General features: G+C 33.8%; 1 protein-coding gene across 1 annotated transcript; it reads right to left on the bottom strand.

Annotated features, from left to right (window-relative positions):
• Nucleotides 1-1,661: 1,661 nt before the first annotated feature.
• LOC145269324 (uncharacterized) lies at nt 1,662-16,885 on the bottom strand. Its single transcript, XM_080125023.1, has 2 exons — nt 16,645-16,885; nt 1,662-4,929 (listed from the first exon to the last, which is right to left on the bottom strand). The coding sequence occupies exon 2, from the start codon at nt 4,835-4,837 to the stop codon at nt 3,311-3,313; it is 1,527 nt and encodes a 508-aa protein (XP_079981149.1). The 5' UTR covers nt 4,838-4,929; nt 16,645-16,885; the 3' UTR covers nt 1,662-3,310.
• Between the last annotated feature and the right edge of the window lie 5,418 nt (nt 16,886-22,303).

The following is a 22,303-nucleotide window of genomic DNA, read 5'->3' as shown; positions in this document are numbered from 1 at the left end:
ACTAGGCTTTCTTCCATTTATAAATAGATCTCGAAGAATTCATTTTAGGAACTAGCTATATTATCATGAAAGTAATTATTGTTTATCCACTAAAAAATAATGACAAAAATATGTCATGTGGTTTTTATGATAATAATTTCTAAGAAAAATTTAAATGTGATATTCTAATACTTCCCTCGTATGCATCAGGGTGTAAACGTCTGCATAGGAATTTTTTTATAATCTTTAATTTTTTTCTTAAAGTAAAAAAAATTAAAGACCCAATTTATTTTACTTGGATGATTTCTAATAACAATTTATTTGGAGAAGTGGGATGTACAGCATCGGTAAAAACATAAAATCAGTCTGGATTTGCATACAACATGGCGTATTCTATTTAATTGTTAATAAATAATTGTTTTCACTTTTGTTTTCAATGAATGAATTGTCACTGAAATCAATGAATTGACTTTTTCACATCTGAAATTCGCTTTTTTGTTAAAAGAATTAATTTTTACAACACATTTAAGAATAAATCATGCGTATAAAATTTACAAAATATTTTAATTCAACATGAATAGCATTTTTTTAGCCAACAAAACTCTTGACTAGTGTTAAAAATGTTTCTGAATTTAAACTAATACCAAGTTAAATATGAAACTTTTAAAATAAAAATAAAATTTACATTGTAGACGTTGAAAATATTCTAATAAGCACATTATAGTTATCACAATAAAATAGAGGTACTTAAATTAGTGCACGTTTTTTGTAATCTTCAAAAATACAGAATTTAATGCATAATGTGTCAAGTTATAAATTTAAAAATAAAAGTTTTTGATATTTTAGCCTCCCACACAAATTCCGCATGTCAATAGGCATTTATTATGATTAAATAAAGACCGTTTTTATTACTAAAATTTCACTTTTGGAAATAATTATGCAATTTTTAGTAAAAAGTAGGTGTTCTTCTAAATATCTTAAGAAGTAACTTTACTAATTATCTTTGAATTAGTTCCAGAATACGAATATTTTTCTTTTTAGGGATGTTATGAATAATTTATTCAAATTTCAAGTTGACCTGAATTTTCGGGTTTTCTTAGCTGCCATGAAAACATTTTTTTTTTCACGTATAAAAATACATTTCTTTCCTTTTAGATCTTAACTTTTGGCTTTTATTTAAAAAAAAAAGTAAAATTGAAAGGGAAACAATCGATTAAAGCATAATTGTATAAAGCAAAAATGTGTGCGTAATTTGTCATTTGCTGATCTCGGTATACAGTATATTCGATATCAGCAGATTTTTTAGCAAAGGTTTAAAAAGTTTGTAGTATTTGGATTCATCTCCAAAATCACTGCTCAGAAGAATTACGCTCCCAGGAGTGGATATCGTTGATTATGGAATGAAACAGAAGCATGACAGGAAAAATGAATTTTTTTGTAAAATTACATTAGTTTTAACACTTCTTCTGTTATCCCCCCCCCCAAAAAAAAAACACTTCTTGTATTACCAGATAAGAAAACAAAAAGAAAATGTTCAATTTTATCATTTCTATAATTTCTTTTGGAAATATTTACAATATTTTTACACTTTTTGATATAAAAATATTTTCTGTGAGATCTTGAGGAAAAAAATACCGCTCAATATTCTATGTTACAGCATATATATATATATATATATATATATATATATATATATATATATATATATATATAATGGTTTTCTTGTCTACTATTTATAACCAATTGTATCTCTAGCTTATATAACTTATATATCAAGTCCGTTAAAACTTGCTTCATCCAACAAGGACAGATTATTTTCTTTTTCCCCTTTTTTCAGCCAGACTTAAAATTCCACAAGAATAATCATTATCATTTTACAAGTGAAATCCCCTTTCGAGCCAGTATACAGAACCTTCCAAGATAACCTTTTTAGCAAATATTTGGCATAATGTTGTTTGGTCGATTCTCTGCATTGATATTATTCAAAGCACTAAGGGGGTACTCCGTATATCGGTCCAGACTAAACTTCATAAAAATATAATTTAAGAATGTATTACACAACATAAGATAGTGTCTGAACAACTATAACGGCCTCCCATCTTACATTTTTAGAAAGGAATTTAAAAATCGAACAAATGTTAACATAATGTTTTACTAAAAGTGAGAAATATTGTTTAACATATTAAAGTTATGAATTAATTTTTTGCTATAATAGACGCCTCCCATAGATTTTGACGTATGAGCCACAACAACTAAGTTGTTCAGAAATCTATACATGATTTTTTTTAATGGTTACAGTTTCGTGCAGAACCAACCACATTTTTGTACAACCATTAATCTTTGGTGACAGAGTAAACAGTAAACCTTGGGTTTTTACATCAGTTTTATTTCTTCTCCTAGATGCATACCTTAACAGAAAATGGGGGTACATCTATCCCAGTGAATTAAATGTGCCCCCAAATACCAATCTGTAAATTTGTATGTCTCAGCTTAGTACATACAGCACCTAGCTTTTCCAAATGGTCACCCATCTGATACTGTCAAGGCTGATTGCGACTTAACTTCAGAACCAGTGTGCCAATGCAATTATGCTGTTCTTTAGAATATTTATCATCACGTTGACACACCGGTTCTTGCCAGATCACCAAAGTTAAGCAACATTGAGCCTGGCTGGTACCAGATGGATGACAATTTAGGAATTCTAGGTGCTGTATGTGCTCTCCGCTCATCTCGGCATTGTTTCCAGTCATCCTGTACATACACTTGCCACTGGTATGCAACTCAGACCTGGTTGGAGACTGTGCGATTCTTGGCATACAAATTTACTCTGCAGGCACCCTTATAGTGGGTATCCATAGAAGACTGAAGGAAGCCACACACATATATATATATATATATATATATATATATATATATGTATATATATAGATATATCTTAGGTTGCTTATTTGTATATATATATATATATATATATATATATATATATATATATATGTGTGTGTTCTAGTCTACTATCAACGCTTTCTAAAAAATTCTATATCAGATATACTATCCCGTAAGGGAAGATGATTTTCATATGTGATTAACCATTACATCTTTTTTAAATATCTCCACATATTAAAAATTTCTAATGATTTAGATTTACTATGACGTTTTACTTTTGTATAATTTCCACATTTATATTGAATATGAATAAACAGAATTTTCCTCATATAATTATTCCAAAAAAGCTTTGAAATAATTTGATTGCTGGTTGATCTCTGTATCAATTTTCTTCACAGTTCAGAGCAAACATCATAACATGAGGTAGTGTCGTGCAGCTTAAGATAATTTATGAAGAGAAAGTGGCTGAGTCTTTAATAATTGTTTTGTCTAGGTTCACCTTGTTTATTTGCAAAGTATATTTCTCTCTGGTATGTATTTGCAAATGCAATTCTAAATTAGATTCACTAAAAAATGCACATCCACACAGCTCACAAGAATAACGTTTCTCTCCAGTGTGAATCACAAATGCTTGCTTTAAGCTAGCATCTCCAGAAATTGCAGATCGAAATTCGTTACTTGAATACTTTTTTTTGCCCGTGTGTGTTCGTGCATGACTTACTAAATCAGCATTTCTTACAAAAGAAGATGCACATATATCGCAATGAAATGGTTTTTCACCAGAATGTTTTCGACGATGGTGATTTTTTAAGGAAGAACTCTCAGAAAATGCTAATCCACAAACCTGACATGGATAACGTTTCTCTCCAGTGTGTACACGAACGTGTTTTGTTAGTGATGAATTATCAGAAAACGAGTTCCCACACACCTCACAACAATATGGTTTTTCTCCAGTATGTATACGTAAGTGTCGTGTTAAAGCGAAGTTGGAAGATAATGCATTGCCACACACTTTACAACAATAAAGTTTCCCGTCACTGTGTTGTTGCGAATGTTGTTTTAAGCTGTAATTTGTTGTGAACGAAGCTGCACACACTTCACAAGAATAAGGTTTATGGCCAGAATGTCGTTGCATGTGTCGACGTAAATGAAAACTTGTTGAAAATCCTGCTCCACACTCTTTGCAAATGTGAGGCTTTTCTCCACTATGTGTTCGAATGTGTCGGGTTAAGAGAGCATTCGTTGAAAACGATCTTCCACATTCTTTACAAGAATAAGGTTTTTCCCCAGTATGTGTTCGTACATGTTGCTTCAAACTAGAACTGTCTGTGAATGATGATTCGCAAATTTCACAATGATATGGTTTCTCTCCCGTGTGCGTTCGGACGTGGATTTTTAATGATGAATTCCATGAAAACGAACTTCCACAAATTTCACAAGAAAAACGTTTCTCAGTTTTTTGAGAATTTTCATGAATTCGCATATGTCTCTTCAAATTGCCATTTTCTGAAAATGTGGCACCACATATTTGACAGGAATATGGTTTCGCTCCACTATGCGTACGAATGTGGTTGTTTAAGCTTGATTTATCAGAAAACGCAGCTACACATACTTTGCAAGAATAAGGTTTTTCACCCGTATGTGCTCGTATGTGGATTTTTAGGTTATCATTGCGTGAAAATGAAGAACCACACACTTCACAAGAAAAAGGTTTCTCACCAGTGTGTGTCCGCAGGTGAATTTTTAAAGAATAATTACGCACAAATGATAAACCGCAAACTTTACAACAGTAAGGTTTTTCTCCAGTGTGTATGCGCATGTGTAGCTTTAAATCGGCATTTCTCATGAATGCAGATCCACATTCTTGACAATGAAAAGGTTTTTCTTTAGTCGGAACTTCTACATGGTTTTCTGAATCCGAAGTGCTTGTGCACACATCAGGTGAATAAGGTTTCTCTTCAGTCAATGTTTCCATGTTTATTCCTGAATGGAATTCATAAGATGAATATTTTGCAGCTTTAAAATTACTTTTGAATTGATTTCATTTCATCTCCAATTTACTGTTATCTGTCAATGAAAAAGAATATATTATTCATTTTTTTTAATTAGACATACAATACAGATACATTAGCATAGGTTTATGCATATTACTGGATTTAGGTCAGATGCTACAATTTAAAGGAAATTTTTCAGGTATAAAAATATCAACACATATTCATTGATATGCTTACTTCTCCACTTTCCGCATTCTTTAAACACAACTATGAAGGTTGAATCCGAAACTATCCAGGGTACAATAAGCAACTTTTAATACCAGTTATTGCTTTCATTATTGTTTTACTACAGAAAAATGTTTTCTTTTTTTTTCATAATAAAGTAATTTAATTCATACCAGAATCTAGAACTGATATCAACACATGAGAACTATACTGAAAATTAATTACTTTCACAAATTTTAAATTTTATTATAAAGTTATAATACAGAAGCAAAAGTCATAGCTAAATATGCTAAAGTTCAATTATAATTCTAGTCAACTAAAAGATAATAATTTGTGTTTCTATATATCTGAACAAAAGTACATATATACACATTGACACAATAACTTACAAATCATAGTCTACTTCATAGACTTCAATTCAAATGTCATATAACTAGCATAAGAGCAGCAAAAAAATTAAACACTAGTAGATTTTATACAATTTTAGAAATCTGTACTCCTGATTTTGAGTGTTAAAATTCATCATTCATAAAAATGGAGTCTCCTATTAATTTCAATATATGAGTCTTACTCGATAAGTTGTCCAAAATCCACTCTAATGGTATGTTTATAATGAAAGAGGCTTTATAGAAGCATTCATACTTTTCTGTACAAATGATTGCCACGGACAAAGCAAACAGTAGATCTTAGGCTTTATATAAGAGTTTTCCTTTTCCTTAAAAAATACTGAAGATAGATATCTACCAGTCATCTAAAATGTTCTTCTAGAAATTAATGTGAATTATTACAGGCACAACTTATTTATCTTGAATAAATGTGTAAAAAGACCGCTTCAAAAGATGAATCCTCAGCTGTAAATCGTTTGATTGTTTTGTGTCGAGGAAACAAAATACGTCATTAAAGCTTTATATATTACACATATAACAGAGATACATTAGCAAATGTTTTGTAACTTTACTGGATTTACTAACATGAATATAACTAGCTTTTTCGATGTCGCTTTCAACTTAAATAAAAATACATACAAACCTTATTTAAAGTATAACGCCAATTCATTATATATGAGTCCAAAGTCCAATCAGGCCCTATCATCACCGTGGTAATTTCGGCAATGATTAAAGCATAATAACTATTAGTTACTAAGATATATATAGCGACAGTGGAAATAGAATAAGAAAGTTAATAATGAAAAGAAAGGAAATGTAGAACTTGTATGCACTTTATTCACTATGAATAACGGCTTAACCAAAGCCACAATATACATTCAGGAATAACAAAACCTTATATATTAAAGCAACATACAATAACTACAAAAGCAAAAAATCACTAGCATTGGGAGCTTAAAGAAGATGAATAATAGAGAATATTACGTTAGGCTAGTACATTTAGACGACCTGTGTAAATTATGTATTAGTGAGAAGTAGAAATTAAAAATTTCAAATAAATCCAAACCTTTCTAAATTGTAAAATAAAATAAATGTAGATATAAAATAAACTTCACTTTAGGATATATATATATATATATATATATATATATATATATATATATATATATATATATATAGTCTTTGAAGTTTATAACATTTGAAACCACACAAAAAATTATTTTTTTTTTTATCATTCATTAAAAAAAACATCTAGTCAGTAAGTCATTTAATCACCTGCAATCACTGCATCAACTCTCAAATTTACTATAATACCAATTTTTATATTTTTTTTTTTTTAAGGGATCATCAGTTGTTTACCATGAAACACTGTTTCGGGGATTTAAAAACAAAACAGTGTATTACATCATGGCTCCCCAGCAGTGTTGATCAAACACCACCACCCTTAATCTTAGGAAGAAGACAAGTTACAAAAACTTTTTTTTTTTTTTTTTTTTTTTTTTTTTTTTTTTTTTTTTTTTTTTTTTTTCCCAATTTCCTATTCTTAATTGTAATTACTAACCTTTTCATAGTATAAAAATGAATTTCTTACCTGTGCGATTCATCAATTTCCACATTTACAATGGATACATTTTTTAATTTTTTAATTTATCAGTCTTGTATTTATAAGATTTGGATTAATCCATTTAACTACTTATCACCCCCACTATAGTTAGTAGTTTGTATATTTACATTCTTATTTATTTAAAATTAGATATATAAAGGTTAAAAATATTTTATTTTTTACATATATACATTTTTTTTTTTTTTTTTTTTTTTTTTTTTTTTTTTTTTTTTTAAATTAATATATATATATATAATAAAAATAACGTGCACATTCACAGCAAAATTTACACTACTCTGTTCGAGTATCGTTTGCAGCATAAAAGTTCATGCCAAGATATTTATTCAAGTCTTGTGTTTAATGTAGCATATTTGTTTACTACTGATTATAAATACAAAAATGGATGAGAAATTAAAGTCCATCTGCTCCAAATCTTATTACAAACAATGCATTTAATATCAAGATTATTATACTGATTTCATTACATACTCTATCATCAGTTGTATGATATCAGAATGATTGTACTGCCATATCACACATGGAAAGGGACACTGCACTCATCTCTGGTGGGCCTTCTAAAGGCCACATTCCTGAGGATGAGGAGTCGGCTGATGGTCTACTTTTGTGGCATGGTGGTGGCAATGTACATCGACTTTGCCTAGCACCCTAAACTTAAATTATAAAAATCACAACTCAATCGAAAATAACGATTAAACCAGACAAACACTTGAACAACACTTCACCTCCTTTCTTGAGGCTTGCATTTACAAATATCCGTTGCCTTATCACTTAGACGATATAGAATCCTTTCTCCTAGCAAACTCCCCAAATATCATAGCGCTAAGTGAAACTAACTTGCACTCCTCCTACATGTAACATGTCTGGTTATCTTCAACTTTGTTATAAGGACTCTGGCACAAACATGCACTGACTTGGAGTCTATATTTGTAACACCCTCCCCATGACTAGAGAATCTAAACAAGAATCAGAAGACCAGGCCTTCATGTGATTTAGACTAACTTTACAACATAGTGTTGTTAGCTACTTATACTTTCATTATTGCTCTCCCTAGACCTAAGACTGTACTCTAATAAATCACGTCTCTGACAACATAGATGTTGTACTCTCTCTAGATGCTAGTGCCAAAATAAAAGTATTTGGTGACTTTAATGTCCACCACAGTAATTGGCTTGGCTTTTCTAACTACATGGACACAGCTGGTAGCATCACACATAACTTTTCTTTAACTATATAATTCCTTGACACAGAAAGTAACGTCTCTGACTTGTCTTCCAGATCGCCAGGACCAGCAAGCCTCACATTTCTGAGTTCCTGAGGATGTTTGTAACAAATGCACATTGCACTCTTGGGAATGCTGATCATGCTGTGATAATGATATACATAACCCTAAATTCTCCACCCCAAGTTGAAGAGCCACTGCTCAAAACGACAAGGTACTACAATAAAGCTGACTGTGATACTATCAGGAATCACATCAGAGATGCTCCATGGGGAAATATCTTTTCTCGCTGAACAGTGTGCAAATGAGACCAATAAATGGTTCAAAGTGGCAATTGAAGCACATGTAAGTTCTATAGCAAACCCCACTCTTCCTAATTGTTTACTTCTACTTGTGCAGCTGCCATTGCTCAAAGGCAGCATGCATACCACAGATTTATCCAACATATATCCAGTACAAATAGACAAAAGTATACAGAAACTATAAGTAATTGTAAGAAGGAAATAGCCACAGCTAAGAGAGAATAGACCAAAACCACCAAAAAACGCATTGAAGTGCAGAAATTAGGAACTCCTGACTTCTGTAAAATCTGTAGTAAATAAACAATTCCTCACTCTTTAACAATTTTGAAGTTGTTTGCCACAGAGAAAGCTAACATGCTTGCCCATCAGTCTGTCTCTAACTCTACTTTAGTCCCCGCAAACAACTCCCTCCAAGATTTTCCACTGCAGACAGAAGCCACACTAGATGATCTGAAAATCACCTCTTCTCAGGTACATATCATAAAAAACTTTGACACCTCAAAATCATGTGGACCTGATCTTATCACTGATGTACTATTAAAAAAAAATGCTCCAGTGAGGTTGCTCCACTTATCTTCAAACTTTACAACAAATGCTTTAATAAATTTTGCTTTCCTGACTGCTGGAAAATTGCTTCTGTTGTACCAGTTTACAAGAAATCTGATGAAAGAACTGACATTAAATATCACCCTATTACTTTCCTCTCTCTTTTTGCCAAAATATTTGAGTCCATAATTAATTAAGCTTTAGCCCAGCACCTCACAGCTGTTAAACTTCTGTCCAACCAACAGTATGGGTTAAGACAAGTCCATTCTACTGCAAATGTCCTAACAGTAATCTCTGAACATATATACCATGAACTGGATAAAGCAGGAGATGCTAGCGCAGTAACCCTAGATATATTTAAGACCTTTGACAGGGTATGGCATGATGATCTTCTCATCAAAAGCAGATTCTATGGTATTATTGGACAAATACTTAATATAATTAAATCCTTCTTAAATAAGAATCCAGGTTATCCTCGATGGTCATATGTCAAAACAATGATATAAATCCTGATATTCATAAATGACCTGATAAAATTGTCTTTGAAATGTATATTTGCTGACAACACTATGCTCTATAACAGACATGAGGGGGAAACAAATGAACATGCATCCAATGGCAGAAACACTAGAGGAAGACCTCCAATCTGTAATGGAATGGGGACAAAAATGGATGGTTACATTTAATGCTGCCAAGACTAAACTTCTTTCCTTTAATAACTACAAGAAACGAGCTCAACCACTCCTAACCATGGCTAATGATATATTACGTGAAAATACTTCATTCAAACTCCTCAGCTTAATGTTTACAGGGAACATGAGTTGGAACAGATACATTGAAGGCATTGCTACAAAGAATGTGGGCTCTCTCTACCGTGTTAGAAAGTTACTTACACTTAAGAGTATCCTGTACCTCTACAAGGCCACCATTCATCTATGTATGGAGTATTGTTTCCACATTTGGGCTGGTGCATCGACTTTCCCTGTTAGACAGAGTTCAAAAGAGAGTTGCTAACCTAATAGGTCCCACACTATCAGCTAGGCTTCAATTGCTGTCCCATCGACGAAATGTTGCATGCCTCTGTTTTACAAGTATTTTAATGGTGGATATTCTGACGAATTACAAGCTTTTGTGCCCCCCCCTGACATAAACTCGACAAGCAGCAAAATCTCTACACAGTATAAATCCCTAGATGACTGCTAGACTCTCGAATTCCCTTCTGGGTTCCTGCTTCTCTGACTTTACTGACATGCCGAAGTTCAACTTTGATGTAAACAGACATCTTGCTACTCAACTCCCTACATAGTATCCCTGCAAATTATGCCCCAGATAATAGCCCCTTACATCAAAGTGACACTTTGCCTTGTTTAGGATGAAAATGCAATAACAAAAATAAAAAAATAACAAAAATAAAAAAAATGTAAATTTATAGAAAGTCACTTGGTTTTTCATCCTTTTCTGACTTTTCATTTCTTGCATTGCATAGCCTTCTAACATTAAAAAAAAACTTCAAATCCACCAACAAAAGTCACGAGCATAGTCAGTGTACAGCCCAACAAACGGGACCCCACTAAACACTTATACATATTTCCATTATAAAGACACAGCCATTTTGGCATATCAACAATTTAAAGTAATTTGTGAAAACATTATACTACTTAATTTTAAGAATAGATTTTTAATAAAGAGAAAGCTCAAATAAAACAGAATATTAAATAAGCAAGTTTCAGATAACGATGAATATATTTGGATGTAAATTTGAGTTTTGTAATACACACACACACACACATATATATATATGTGCATATGTGTGTATATATATATATATATATATATATATGCATGTGTAATATATGTGTGTATATATATATGCGTGTGTGTGTATATGTATAGAGAGAGAAAGAAAGAAACAGATAAAGAGTGGGCGAGACAAAGGATGACAGATATGTGTTTACATTAGATTTATAAACGACCATGTTGTAGTCTGTAGGGAATCAATCATGCAGTACTGTGGTGAACCCTGAGGAAGAGATTCTGTTTTTGTAAAACTGTAGTTGTGGATTTTTTTTAAATTTGCCTCCTCTGTAAGAACATCTTAATATAATTCAAATAAACTCACAATTTAAGAATTAGACTTTTGGTAACTTAATAATTTGAACCAAATTATTAAAATATCTGACTAATTGGAACCAAATTATTAAAATATCTGACTAATTTGAACCAAATTATTAAAATATCTGACTAATTTGAACCAAATTATTAAAATATCTGACTAATTTGAACCAAATTATTAAAATATCTGACTAATTGGAACCAAATTATTAAAGCGATACAAATGGAAATGTAGATACAAAGAATGAAATAGGTAAATGGATAATGCGCAACAACATGTGAAATAGATATCCAACTCCCGAAAAGAATGAACATTCGCAAAAACACAGTGGGATGTGCGATTCATCCAATGATTCATAAGCAGCACCAACCAGACTGATGAAGATATCCAAGTTATTGAGCTAGTGGATGAGATAAAACTATCCAGAATTAAATTTCCAGCAACAAACATGCTCAACAGTTGGAAGAATATAGTCGTGTTAAACATCAAATTTGTATTGCATCAAACAGTGAAAAAGGGACCAACTAAAACACCCGTCAAAGAAAACATACAATAGATGAAGATGAGGGACCTGTGCAGTGAAAATCATTTTTTTATTTGTTTTTATTTATCTATGTATTTATTTTTTATAATACATATCTATATATTTTCTTTGTTTTCAGACAACAAAGACAACGCGGCCATTATATCAGATGTAAGATGTTAAGTTTTGAACTCTAGCAACACTAGGAAGTTAAATGTCCAGTTTTGATTACATTGAACAAATAATTTGATTTCAAAGTAATTCAAATAATGTGGCATCGATACGCAGAATAGCTGTCAAGATGAAGGCTTCAAGACACTGTGTATTAGATCATAACAACCCACCATTATCTGGAGAATGAAATGAAATATTTTATAAGTGCAAATAGCTAATGAACATGCTTCTATACATGTCTACAAGGTAAGCAGTTTCTTTCAAGCAACAATATCCTCTATTAGTCGCTCATGTCTTCTACTGTTTCAACCGTAAAATTTTTTTAACATGATACAAATTAAATTTAACATGATACAAATTAAAATACAGAATTTCTATAGTATACAGTATATACAGTCCAATTTCTTTAATTTTGAAAGGAATTCATAATTGTTATACAAAACATAATTAGGAATTTACACGATAAAACAGTTTTATTATTTAATTATCAAAAAAAATAATTTTATTGTTGAAAAAAAAAGCCTTTATGAAAATCAGCTTTATTTTCATAGAGGTTTCTTTTAAATATAGCTGACAACTTCAACTACTTAGGAAGCTCCCAAAACAAGGAAAGCGGTATAGCTTATGAGAACAGGATAGGTAAGACCTCAGCAGCATTTAATCTGAACATTCACCAGCAGATCTAAATTGAGATTTTATAACACCTACGTCTTGTTCATCTTTTATATGGAAATAAAACTTGGCATCTTTAAATCGGATATGTTTGATTTCAAGGATCTAAGAATGATTCTAGGGGTGAAATGCAGCGATCAAATAACCAACCAAGAAGTTAGAGGTCACACTAACCAACAAGTCGTATCATCAATAATCTGTGATGTCGACACTGGCTCAGAACAATTCAAGATTGAGCCCTTAATGGAAAAAGAAGGAGAGCAAAAACTGAACTTGAGACAATCGTGTAAGCTGATTGCAATTAAAAGAAACTGAAGTGTTATTCTTTTGTTTTGGTCGATGTATCTTCAAACCATCAGCAGCAGCCTTTTGAACCATCAGCAGCATCCTTTCAAACCATCAGCAGCAGCCTTTTGAACGCGGGAATCTGTACAGAATTTCGAATTTAATCCACAAAAGTAACATGCTCTTATGATTCCAGCAGACATGACTGGTTGGTGGTCTTCAGTAATTTCATCAGTTAAGATAAAAATGAAATGTAATAAGTCCTCAGATGTACCTCTCCATCGTACAGTATATCGATACTCTATGGCTTACTGTGATAGCTTCCGTACATTGACCGTTTCATACCCTCAAAAAATTTCCAGCAAAAACCTAACAGCCAGCCATGGTTCTCTCCAGAATGTGCTGCTGCCATTGTGCACAGAAATCATTTTTCCATTGCTTCCAATGCAATAGAGGTACTGAGACTAAAGCCGCTTTCAGGACTGCCAGCAACCACTGTAAAAAAGTAATAAAGAACGCAAGAGAGTTGTATGCTCAGTCCGTCAAGTCCAAAGTAACTGAGCAGCAGCTTGGTACCCACCAGTTTTGGCAAATAGCAAACAGAATCCTGCGGGTGTTCTATCCAAACTATCATAAATGAACCTGAGGTAATCTCATCAGCATAAGACAAAGTCAAACTCTTTGCTAAGAACTTTGCAGCTAATTCTACCCTTTGCAACCAAGGCCGCCAACCTCCAATATTTCCTCCTGTATCAGAAAACACACTATGTGATATACAAATATCTGTACGTGATATTGTCAAGCTAATCAAAAACCTTGATTCCAGTAAAGCAACTGGCCCTTACGTTATTCCAATTATAGTACTCAAAAGACTTCAACCAGAACTAGCGCCCATACTTACAAAACTGTTTAAATGTTGCCTTAAGGAGAATTGCTTCCTGTCACCTGGAAAATCTCATCAGTATGCCTTGTATTTAAGAATTTAGGTGATTGCTCATCTCCCTCTCAGTACAGGCCAATAAGTCTCCTGTGCGTCATGAGTAAGTTGCTGGAATCTGTGTTAAATAGAGAAGTAATCAACCATCTCAGCAAAAATAACCTTCTTAGTTAAACACGATATGGTTTGTTTTGCTAGATCTACAGCAGATGTGCTTACAGTTATATCTTGTAGGATTAGCAGATCTCTCGACGGAGGCTTCCTTTCTAGGGCAATTGCTCTTGAAATATCAAAGGCCTTTGATAGGTTGTAGCATAAAGGTTTACTTCACATGATCTCCAGCTACGGTATAGCTGGAAATGTCTTCTCAATTATTAAATCATTTCTCTCTGATAAGTTCATAAGAGTAGTGGTTGATGGGCAGAAATCAGAAGCTCACAGTATTAATACTGGAGTCCCTCAGTGGTCCATCTTGGGCCCAACTCTCTTTCTGAGCTACATTAATGATCTTCCAAATCACATCTTTACATCATTCGTACATCATATGCTGATGACACTACCATCTATGGTACCACATCTAAGACCATAAACGAGCAAGTTCTCTCCGATTCTCTCTTCTCTGATCTTGAGCAAGTGGTACAATGGGGAAAGAAGTGGCTTGTTAATTTTAATGCATCTAAAACCAAGCTTTTATCTTTACATCATCAATGCTCTGATACCCATCTGACATCAACTGAAATGAATGGTTCTTGTCTTGGGGAGGCCTCACGTTTTGACAAGCTTCTGGGCATGATCTTTCTTCCTGATCTAAAATGGAACACATACATTAAATCTGTTGCCAACGCCGCTGGAAAAATGGTGGGATCCTTCTTTCGATCCAGTAGATATCTCACTGCTGATGCAATTCTCTATCTATATAAGAGCCAGGTACATCCAAGGATGGAGTACTGTTGCAAGAGCTGCTAGAAAGGACTTATCCTGCCTTGATAGAGTTCAAAATAGACTTCGTAACCTCGTAGGGAATGTCCTTTTCTGTAAACTTTTCCTGTAAACTTTCTCTCACAGAAGAGATGTTGCGAGTTTGTCTCTGCTTTATCATTATTGTCATGGCAAGTGCTGAACTGAACTCCAATCTATGCCCTCCCCTCACCACACTTTCACAAGAAACACCTGTCTAGCAGAAAACACTGTCTAGAATTTCCCCTGCTCTTTATCTGTGCCTAAACCTAAACGTAGATTCCATGAACAAAGAATTGTCTTCCGTTTCCCTGCTTTCCAACTGACTACAATATGGTTGTCTTCAAGTCTAACGTAAACAAGTTTTTGATGAGCCGTTCCATATAAGTTAACAAATTTACCAAATTTCCATTACTAACAATTACTATATTGTCTAATTTCAACTGTACACTGTAACCCTTACCCTCGAGTGGCCTCTTGCCCTTGATAAGTGGTGATGCCTATGTAAAAAAAATTGTATTTTTAATCTCACTCAAACTGGATATATTTTCCGTGTTATACTCAATTTAACATGTTTACTCAGCTCGAAAAGCATATAGTGTTTCCCGATGTATTGGAAAATTCAAAATGGCGTCCAACTCTCTCTTTAACATGGTAAGTTCAGGAAGAGGTGTTGTAAATAATAAACTAGACAAAATACAGTTAAAAATTCGCTCAATATATGTTACTATGACATAAGTTGACATATATTCGGTGTTTTTTTAATACTATTTTGTCTAGGTTAATATTTATAACACCTTTTCCCAAACTTATCGTGTTAAAGAGAGAGTCAGACGCCATCTTGAATTTTCCAATACATCGGTAAACACTGCATGTTTTTCGAACTGAATAAATATGTTACATTGAATAAAAACACAAAAAATATATCCAGTTTAGTAGAAAAGTAACTTATCTTGCTTTTGGTAACATTTATTTGTTATATATTTGTTTTTTGACAACTTTTTCGAATCTATGTGTACAGTAATACAAACCCGAAAATGTAATTAAAATTAGTTGATTTCCAGATTTTGGGCGAATTTTTAAGTAAAGGTTTATACATTTTGAGCATCGGTATTCATTTTGCCCGTACCTAGTATTTTTAACCCACGCACACACAAAAATCAACAATCACTCTCTAATATATTGTGTTAAAAAAATGGTGTACTCTTTATTTGACTCAAGAGAGACAAGATATTTTGTCATACACAAGTATTCGCACAACTCTTTCACATTAAAATATACGATAAAGGTCAATAATTGGCTAAATAATATTTTTCTTGTAATTATCTTGGTACTCATGCAGAAAGTGATCGATCCGTGCTGAAATAATAACGTTATTATTTAAAAAGCTATTCTTAACATGGGGAGGGGGTGTTTTGTACCTATTCTGTACTTTAACCTTACAATTGAATTAAAAAAAAATATATCATAAAACTTTAATTAAACGTGGAAATACGATTTAAAAAATAGCGCGGATCACTCTCTGCATTAGCACGGTTATTTTTTAGTAATCTTTAAAATTTACACTAATTTCGACATGACATGTAAGTACGCAATATTTTCGTCTGAAATGCGTTTGTTTAAAATATCACTAATTTACACAAGCACTGAAATTGCCCAATAATTGTTGTTAAGCCTCATTTAAACAAATTCACCCATTTAAGCAAATCTCAGAATAAAATGTAATTTCAAACCAAATACATTTTTCGAATAACTAAAATTTGATCCGTTTTAAAAATAATTGAAAACGTTTTGAATAAAAGAAATTCATTCAACTGATACTTACTTTAGAATTTGATTTCGAATTTGATGAAGTGATTGGGTCAAACAAAATCAAATTCAGAATGGCGACCAAAAATTAGGTTCGCAGAAAATGAAAAAAAAAAAAACCCACCACAAAAGAAAATGTAAAAAAAATTCGTAAGAAATTTCAATCCCTCCTATAATCACGAGTGAAATAGGTGATCCGGAAGAAAGAGAGAGCCTGTTTCCTCCGTTTGACTATAGGTGGCTTTACTGTTTGTCCACCCAGTTATGGAAGCACAAAATGTATATAATGGCACGATGCCCGGAAAACTCGTACCCCCCTTTTGCTAAGTAGGAAAACTGGTCCCTTATTGATAAATATCGATTGGAAACACATTTTTTTTAGCGTTATTAAAGAAGAAATTATCTTTAAAAGAGAATACACATCCATAATATTTTAAAAAATTATTTTTATCTCTTGTTTAAAAAAAAAAACTTGATCACGGAGTGAGTCAAGATACGAAAAACGAAACTAAATATTTATTAAAAGAAATACTCTAGTTTTAACACTTTGTGTTATTATGAAACAAAAATAAAAGAAAGAAAACACGTATTATCAAAGAAAGCAATTATTTTATTTAGAAGAATTAATTTAGTTTAAATAATTCTTGTGTTATTACTAAACAACAAAAAAGAAAACACGGTTTATGTAATTTTGGTACCGCACTGAAATAATAACGTTATTATTTCGAAAGCCATTCTTAACATGGGGAAGGGCAGGGTATCGTTTAAAAATCATTACGGCGGCTATTGTTAGAGGGCGATAACTCCAATTTCTTTTTGGTCAAATAACGCAGCAAATAAATAACAAACAAATTTTTTTCCGAACAGAAAAATATTTGAAACACAAACATTTATTGTATAAAAATGTATCAATATATAATTGTAAAAACATTTACTGTATCGAAATGTATCAATATATAATTGTAAAAACATTTATTTAAATGTAAACATATTTTTTTTATGATTGTTTCCTCAAAGCATTTTCTTCCACTTTCTTCGTATCTCTGACTTTATTTTTAATCGCGCGTGTATTTATTTTATTTTTTTGAATTTTTTTTTGGGGGGGGGGGTAAATTTGATTCATACTTTTATTTCGTGCTTGTTTTTCTTTTCTTTTAACTTAATTTAATTTTTTTATATTGTTTTCTCCACTAAATATTATTTTTTTCTAAATTATTTTTTCGTACACATTGTTGCGGACCAGAATATAAAATACCCTAACTCGCTACAAGAAAAAATAATGAAACAAATTGAATGAAAGAAACAAAGAACTCAAATGCTGGAATAAAATAAACATATTGTTTATTTTCTGTTGAGAAATGAAAGTCTTCCACTGAAGACTTTCATTTCCCAACAGAAAATATGTGTTCATTCAGCCGTTGACGACTACGCTCGTGGAAGGAAAGGGGGGAATGCAATAGAGAAACACGAAGTGGCAAGCCGTCTGTAGAAAGAAAGGGTTAAGCTCAGTAGAATGTCGCGCACATGTCTGTGTCGATGGGCCAAAGCGAAGGGGAGATAGAGTGAGAAAAGTCCAAGTTCAAAAAAAATCCAGTTCATGGAAAGAGAAAGTGTATTAAGTGTACTTGCGCTTGCCCCACATTACAGTAGCAGGGAAAGTGACGTTGGAACACGCGGTCGGTTCGTCGACTAAGCAGCTCGAATGCTGGTCCAGACGAAAAAAGGGAAGTTAACAGGTTTTGTTGACTTTTATACTGGAGTTAGTGTTCTGGGTGCGCATATCTGGTTTTCACTTAAAATGAAGTGACGTCACAGCTCGGGTGTGTGTATGCGCATGAATGTGAGTGTGTGTATGAGGTTGTGTATATGCATGTGTGTGTGTGTGCGTGTGTGTGTGTGTGTGTGTGTGTGTGTGCGTATGTGCGTGCATACATGTGGGTGTGTATATGTAAGGGAAAACATGTTCGAACAAGTCTCCCCCTCCTGGGGAGAAAAAAATATATATATATATTCAAGAGAAACGTATTCCGTTTTTGTTTTATACGTATATTTTTTTTAATAAGTTATGTATTGTTTGAAATGTTTTGGCCAATGAACTTTTCGACCAGTTTTTGTTGTTGTTTGTGGTATGTTGTTTTTTGTAATTTATTTGTCCGTTTCTGAGTGTATATATTCTTGTATTGGAGTAGGAGAAACGTGTAATTGTTCGTCTATGAATGCAGGTTTAAGTCTGGCTATTGCTATAGTGTCTTTTTTTCTCTTTTTAATATCGTAAAATACTTTTTACTCCTGTCGAGAACTAAATAAGGTCCGGAATAATTTGGACATAGTGGTTTTGTTACTGCGTCGTTCCTGACGAAAACGTATTTACATGTGTGAATATTGCTTGGAATGAAAATGTTCATATCTGGCTTTTTGGTTGGGGTAAATTTTAATTGTGACATTTTGTGTTTGAAGTCTATCACAACAGTTGTCGTTGGGGAAATGTCTGTATTGTTTTCGCAGAATTGTCCAGTGTTGATCCGAAAACTAATTCTGCAGGTGTGCTTTGCAAATCTTCCTTCACAGTGTTGCGAATTGCTAAGAGAATGAGTGGCAAGTTGTCTAACCAGTCCGATTTGTTTTCGTTCATAGCCAAAGATGCTTTTAATTGTCTATGCAATCGTTCCACCATACCGTTTGCGCAAGGATGATAGGCAGTAGTCTTAATGTACTTTGTTCCCAACAAATGGTTGAATTCAGTGAAAAGAATTGATTGGAATTGAGAGCCCCTGTCCGTTGTGATTACGGAAGGCACTCCAAAAATCGCTATCCAATCTTGTAAAATCACTCTGGCTATTGTTGCGGCTGATGTGTCTTTCACTGGTATTGCTGTCAGCCATCTGCTGAATCTATCGACTATAGTAAGGATGTGGGTATGTCCTTTTGAAGTGGGCAAGGGTCCAACCAAGTCGATATGCACATGAGTAAACCTAGTGTCTGGTACACTAAAAGTTCCTGAAGGTGATTTTGTGTGCCTGTGAACTTTGTTTTTTTGGCAAGGAATGCAAATTTTGGTCCAACTACGGATGTCCGTATTCATATTTGGCCAAACAAAACGTTCCGCTATTAATTTCACGGTGGCACTTTTCATGGGTGGGACAAATTGTGGAAGTGCTGGAAAACTTGTCATCTGAGGCTGGGTGAAATATAAGGGTGAGGGTGTTTTTGTGAAACATCGCAATAGAAAGTTGTTGTTCTGAATGGTATTAGCATTTCTTTCAGCTTCAGTGAAGTTTTGTCCATTATAGCTGGGAGCGTGGTATTGGTTAATTGCTCTTGTGCTATTAATTCCATACTTAGTGGAGTGGAATTTACAAAAGCAATTGTTGCGCGAGATAAAGCGTCAGCTACAATGTTTTCGTGTCTTTTTATGTACAGTATATCGGTAGAATATTGGGCTATAAAGTCCAGGTGTCGAATTTCTCATGGACTATATATTTCGACATGTGTGTGTAGAGCAAATGTTAGAGATTTATGATCTGTACAAATGGAAAATTTTCTGCCTTTGAGGAGATGTTTAAAGTGCTTAATTGCAAGGTAAATTGCAAGTAGCTCTCTCGAGAAAGTACTATATTTAGTCTGCGCTTTGTTTAACTTGGCAGAGAAGAATGAAATAGGGGTCATTTTGTTGTCAGAAATTTGGTGAATGACAGCTCCTACTGCTATTTCCGATGCGTCTGTCATAAGCGTAAGTTCCGTTGTATCGCTATCTTGGATATATGTAAGTTTGGTGAAGTTTGCCAAAGCAGTTTTCGATTGTTCGAAGGCCTGTAGTGCAGGTCCTTCCAAAACTAACTGTTGGTTTTTGGTTCGTTTTTTTAACAAGTCCATTAAAGGTGCAAGTAACGTGGAACAGTTAGGCAAAAAACGTCAGTAACAGTTAATTATGCCTACAAAACGGCGTACTTGTCTGACATGACGGTAGAGGGAAATTTGAAATAGCACTTACTTTTTTAGGCAAAGGGGAGATTCCATCCTTGTCAATTAAATGACCGAGAAATTGAACTTCCTGGTAGCCAAAAACACATTTATCGGTGTTTAGTTTAAGACCGAAATGTGACAGTCTTTCAAAAGTTTGTTCCAGGTGTAGCCGGTGTTCTTCGAGGTTTCTGCTGGCGATTAAAACGTCGTCCACATAAGCGAATATGAACAGCAGACCTCTGAAAACTTTGTGAATCAAACGTTGGAAAGTTTGGCAGGCGTTTCTCAGCCCAAAAGGCATCCTTAGGAACTCGTAAAGGCCAAATGGTGTGGTTAGTGCAGTTTTATGAATGTCTTCTTCTGCGACTGGAATTTGAAAATATGCCTTAGCGAGGTCCAGTTTGGAGAAAATTGTGGCGCCTTGGAGTCCATTGGCGAAGTCATGGATATGGGGAATAGGATATCTATCTAGAACAGTTTTTGCGTTTAAGCGTCTAAAATCTCCGCACGGTCGCCATGTGGTGTTGTCAGCTTTCTGTACCATGTGGAGTGGTGATGACCAAGCACTTGATGAGGGCCGTATTATTCCCATGTGGAGTAGGTTTTGAAACTCGGATTTTGCCGATTTGTCTGGTTTCAAGCGTCTGGAGGTTGAATAGATGGGCGGTCCTGTTGTCTTAATATAGTGCTTAGCGCTGTGTTTGATGGGGTCTGTGTTTTTAAACGGCTGGGAAAGTTGAGGAAATTTTTAGAGTAACCAGCGGACGTGTAAATCTTCGGGTAGGGCGGTGCTGATTCCGGTGGTTAAAAATTTCGAGGTAGTTCCTCTCACCGAAATTTTCGTTTCATTGTCTGTCAATGTGTGATGAGTCATGTCGACAGACAGGTTGAAATGGGCTAAAAAGTCTGTCCAAAAATTTGAGTGGTCACGCTGGCTATGGTGAAATTCCATAAAAAATTCCTCCGCATTCCAAGGTTCAAATCTAAGGTTTTTTAGCCAAAAGTGGGTATTTTGGTACCGTTGGCGGCTTGTAAGTTGAAAAATTGGGTCCCTATTTGATGGCCATGCAGTGTCAGTATGATGCTGATTTCCTCTCCGATGTCTATTAAAAAGTTATATCCGGATATAAAATAGACGATATCTCGGATATAAAATAGACAACCATTTTTTTGTGCTCCAGCTACAGTCGTCATCATTGCTGGCTGGAAGGTTCATTTCCCTGTGCCGGTTTTTTGAACGTGCAGGGTTTAGTGCATCTTCTTGCATCGATGCCAAATCTCCTGTGATAGAAACACACATCTTGTCTATGTCGTGACGTGGATCGGTTCCTGCTTGAGCTTCTTCGCTTGTAATTTCGCCGCGTGTCGTCGTGGTTTCTGTGAGAATGTTGACGCATTTGAAGTGCATCGGCTAACTGCTTCGAAAGCTTCTCAATCGCCAACTTTAATTCTGCTAATTCCTCGTCTCGGTTTTGGTCAGGTTGCCGAATGTTTAATGCCATGGTTTCGTCGAAGTCCATCCGTTGAAGTTCCATTTTGTTTTGAAATTTTTATATTTCAATTTCGTGTGCGCGGTTTGAAACTGTTCCTCCTCGTGGTCGACAAGTTTGCTTGTTTGGTAGAGAAAAATTATTTTTCGTGCGTGCCGTGAATTTTTGTGGAAGGGTTTAGTTTATTCATTTAGTCATTTCATTTTTAAAATAAAGGGGTCA

Source organism: Euprymna scolopes, chromosome 45, assembly GCF_053919585.1.
Source record: "Euprymna scolopes isolate OS-2025 chromosome 45, ASM5391958v1, whole genome shotgun sequence".
Lineage (NCBI taxonomy): Eukaryota > Metazoa > Mollusca > Cephalopoda > Sepiida > Sepiolidae > Euprymna > Euprymna scolopes.
This window is presented reverse-complemented; position numbering and strand designations above follow the sequence as displayed.

What these genes read in the sequence shown, in the direction of transcription:
- LOC145269324 (XM_080125023.1), bottom strand. Translation starts at nt 4,837, where the DNA reads ATGGAAACATTGACTGAAGAGAAACCTTATTCACCTGATGTGTGCACA.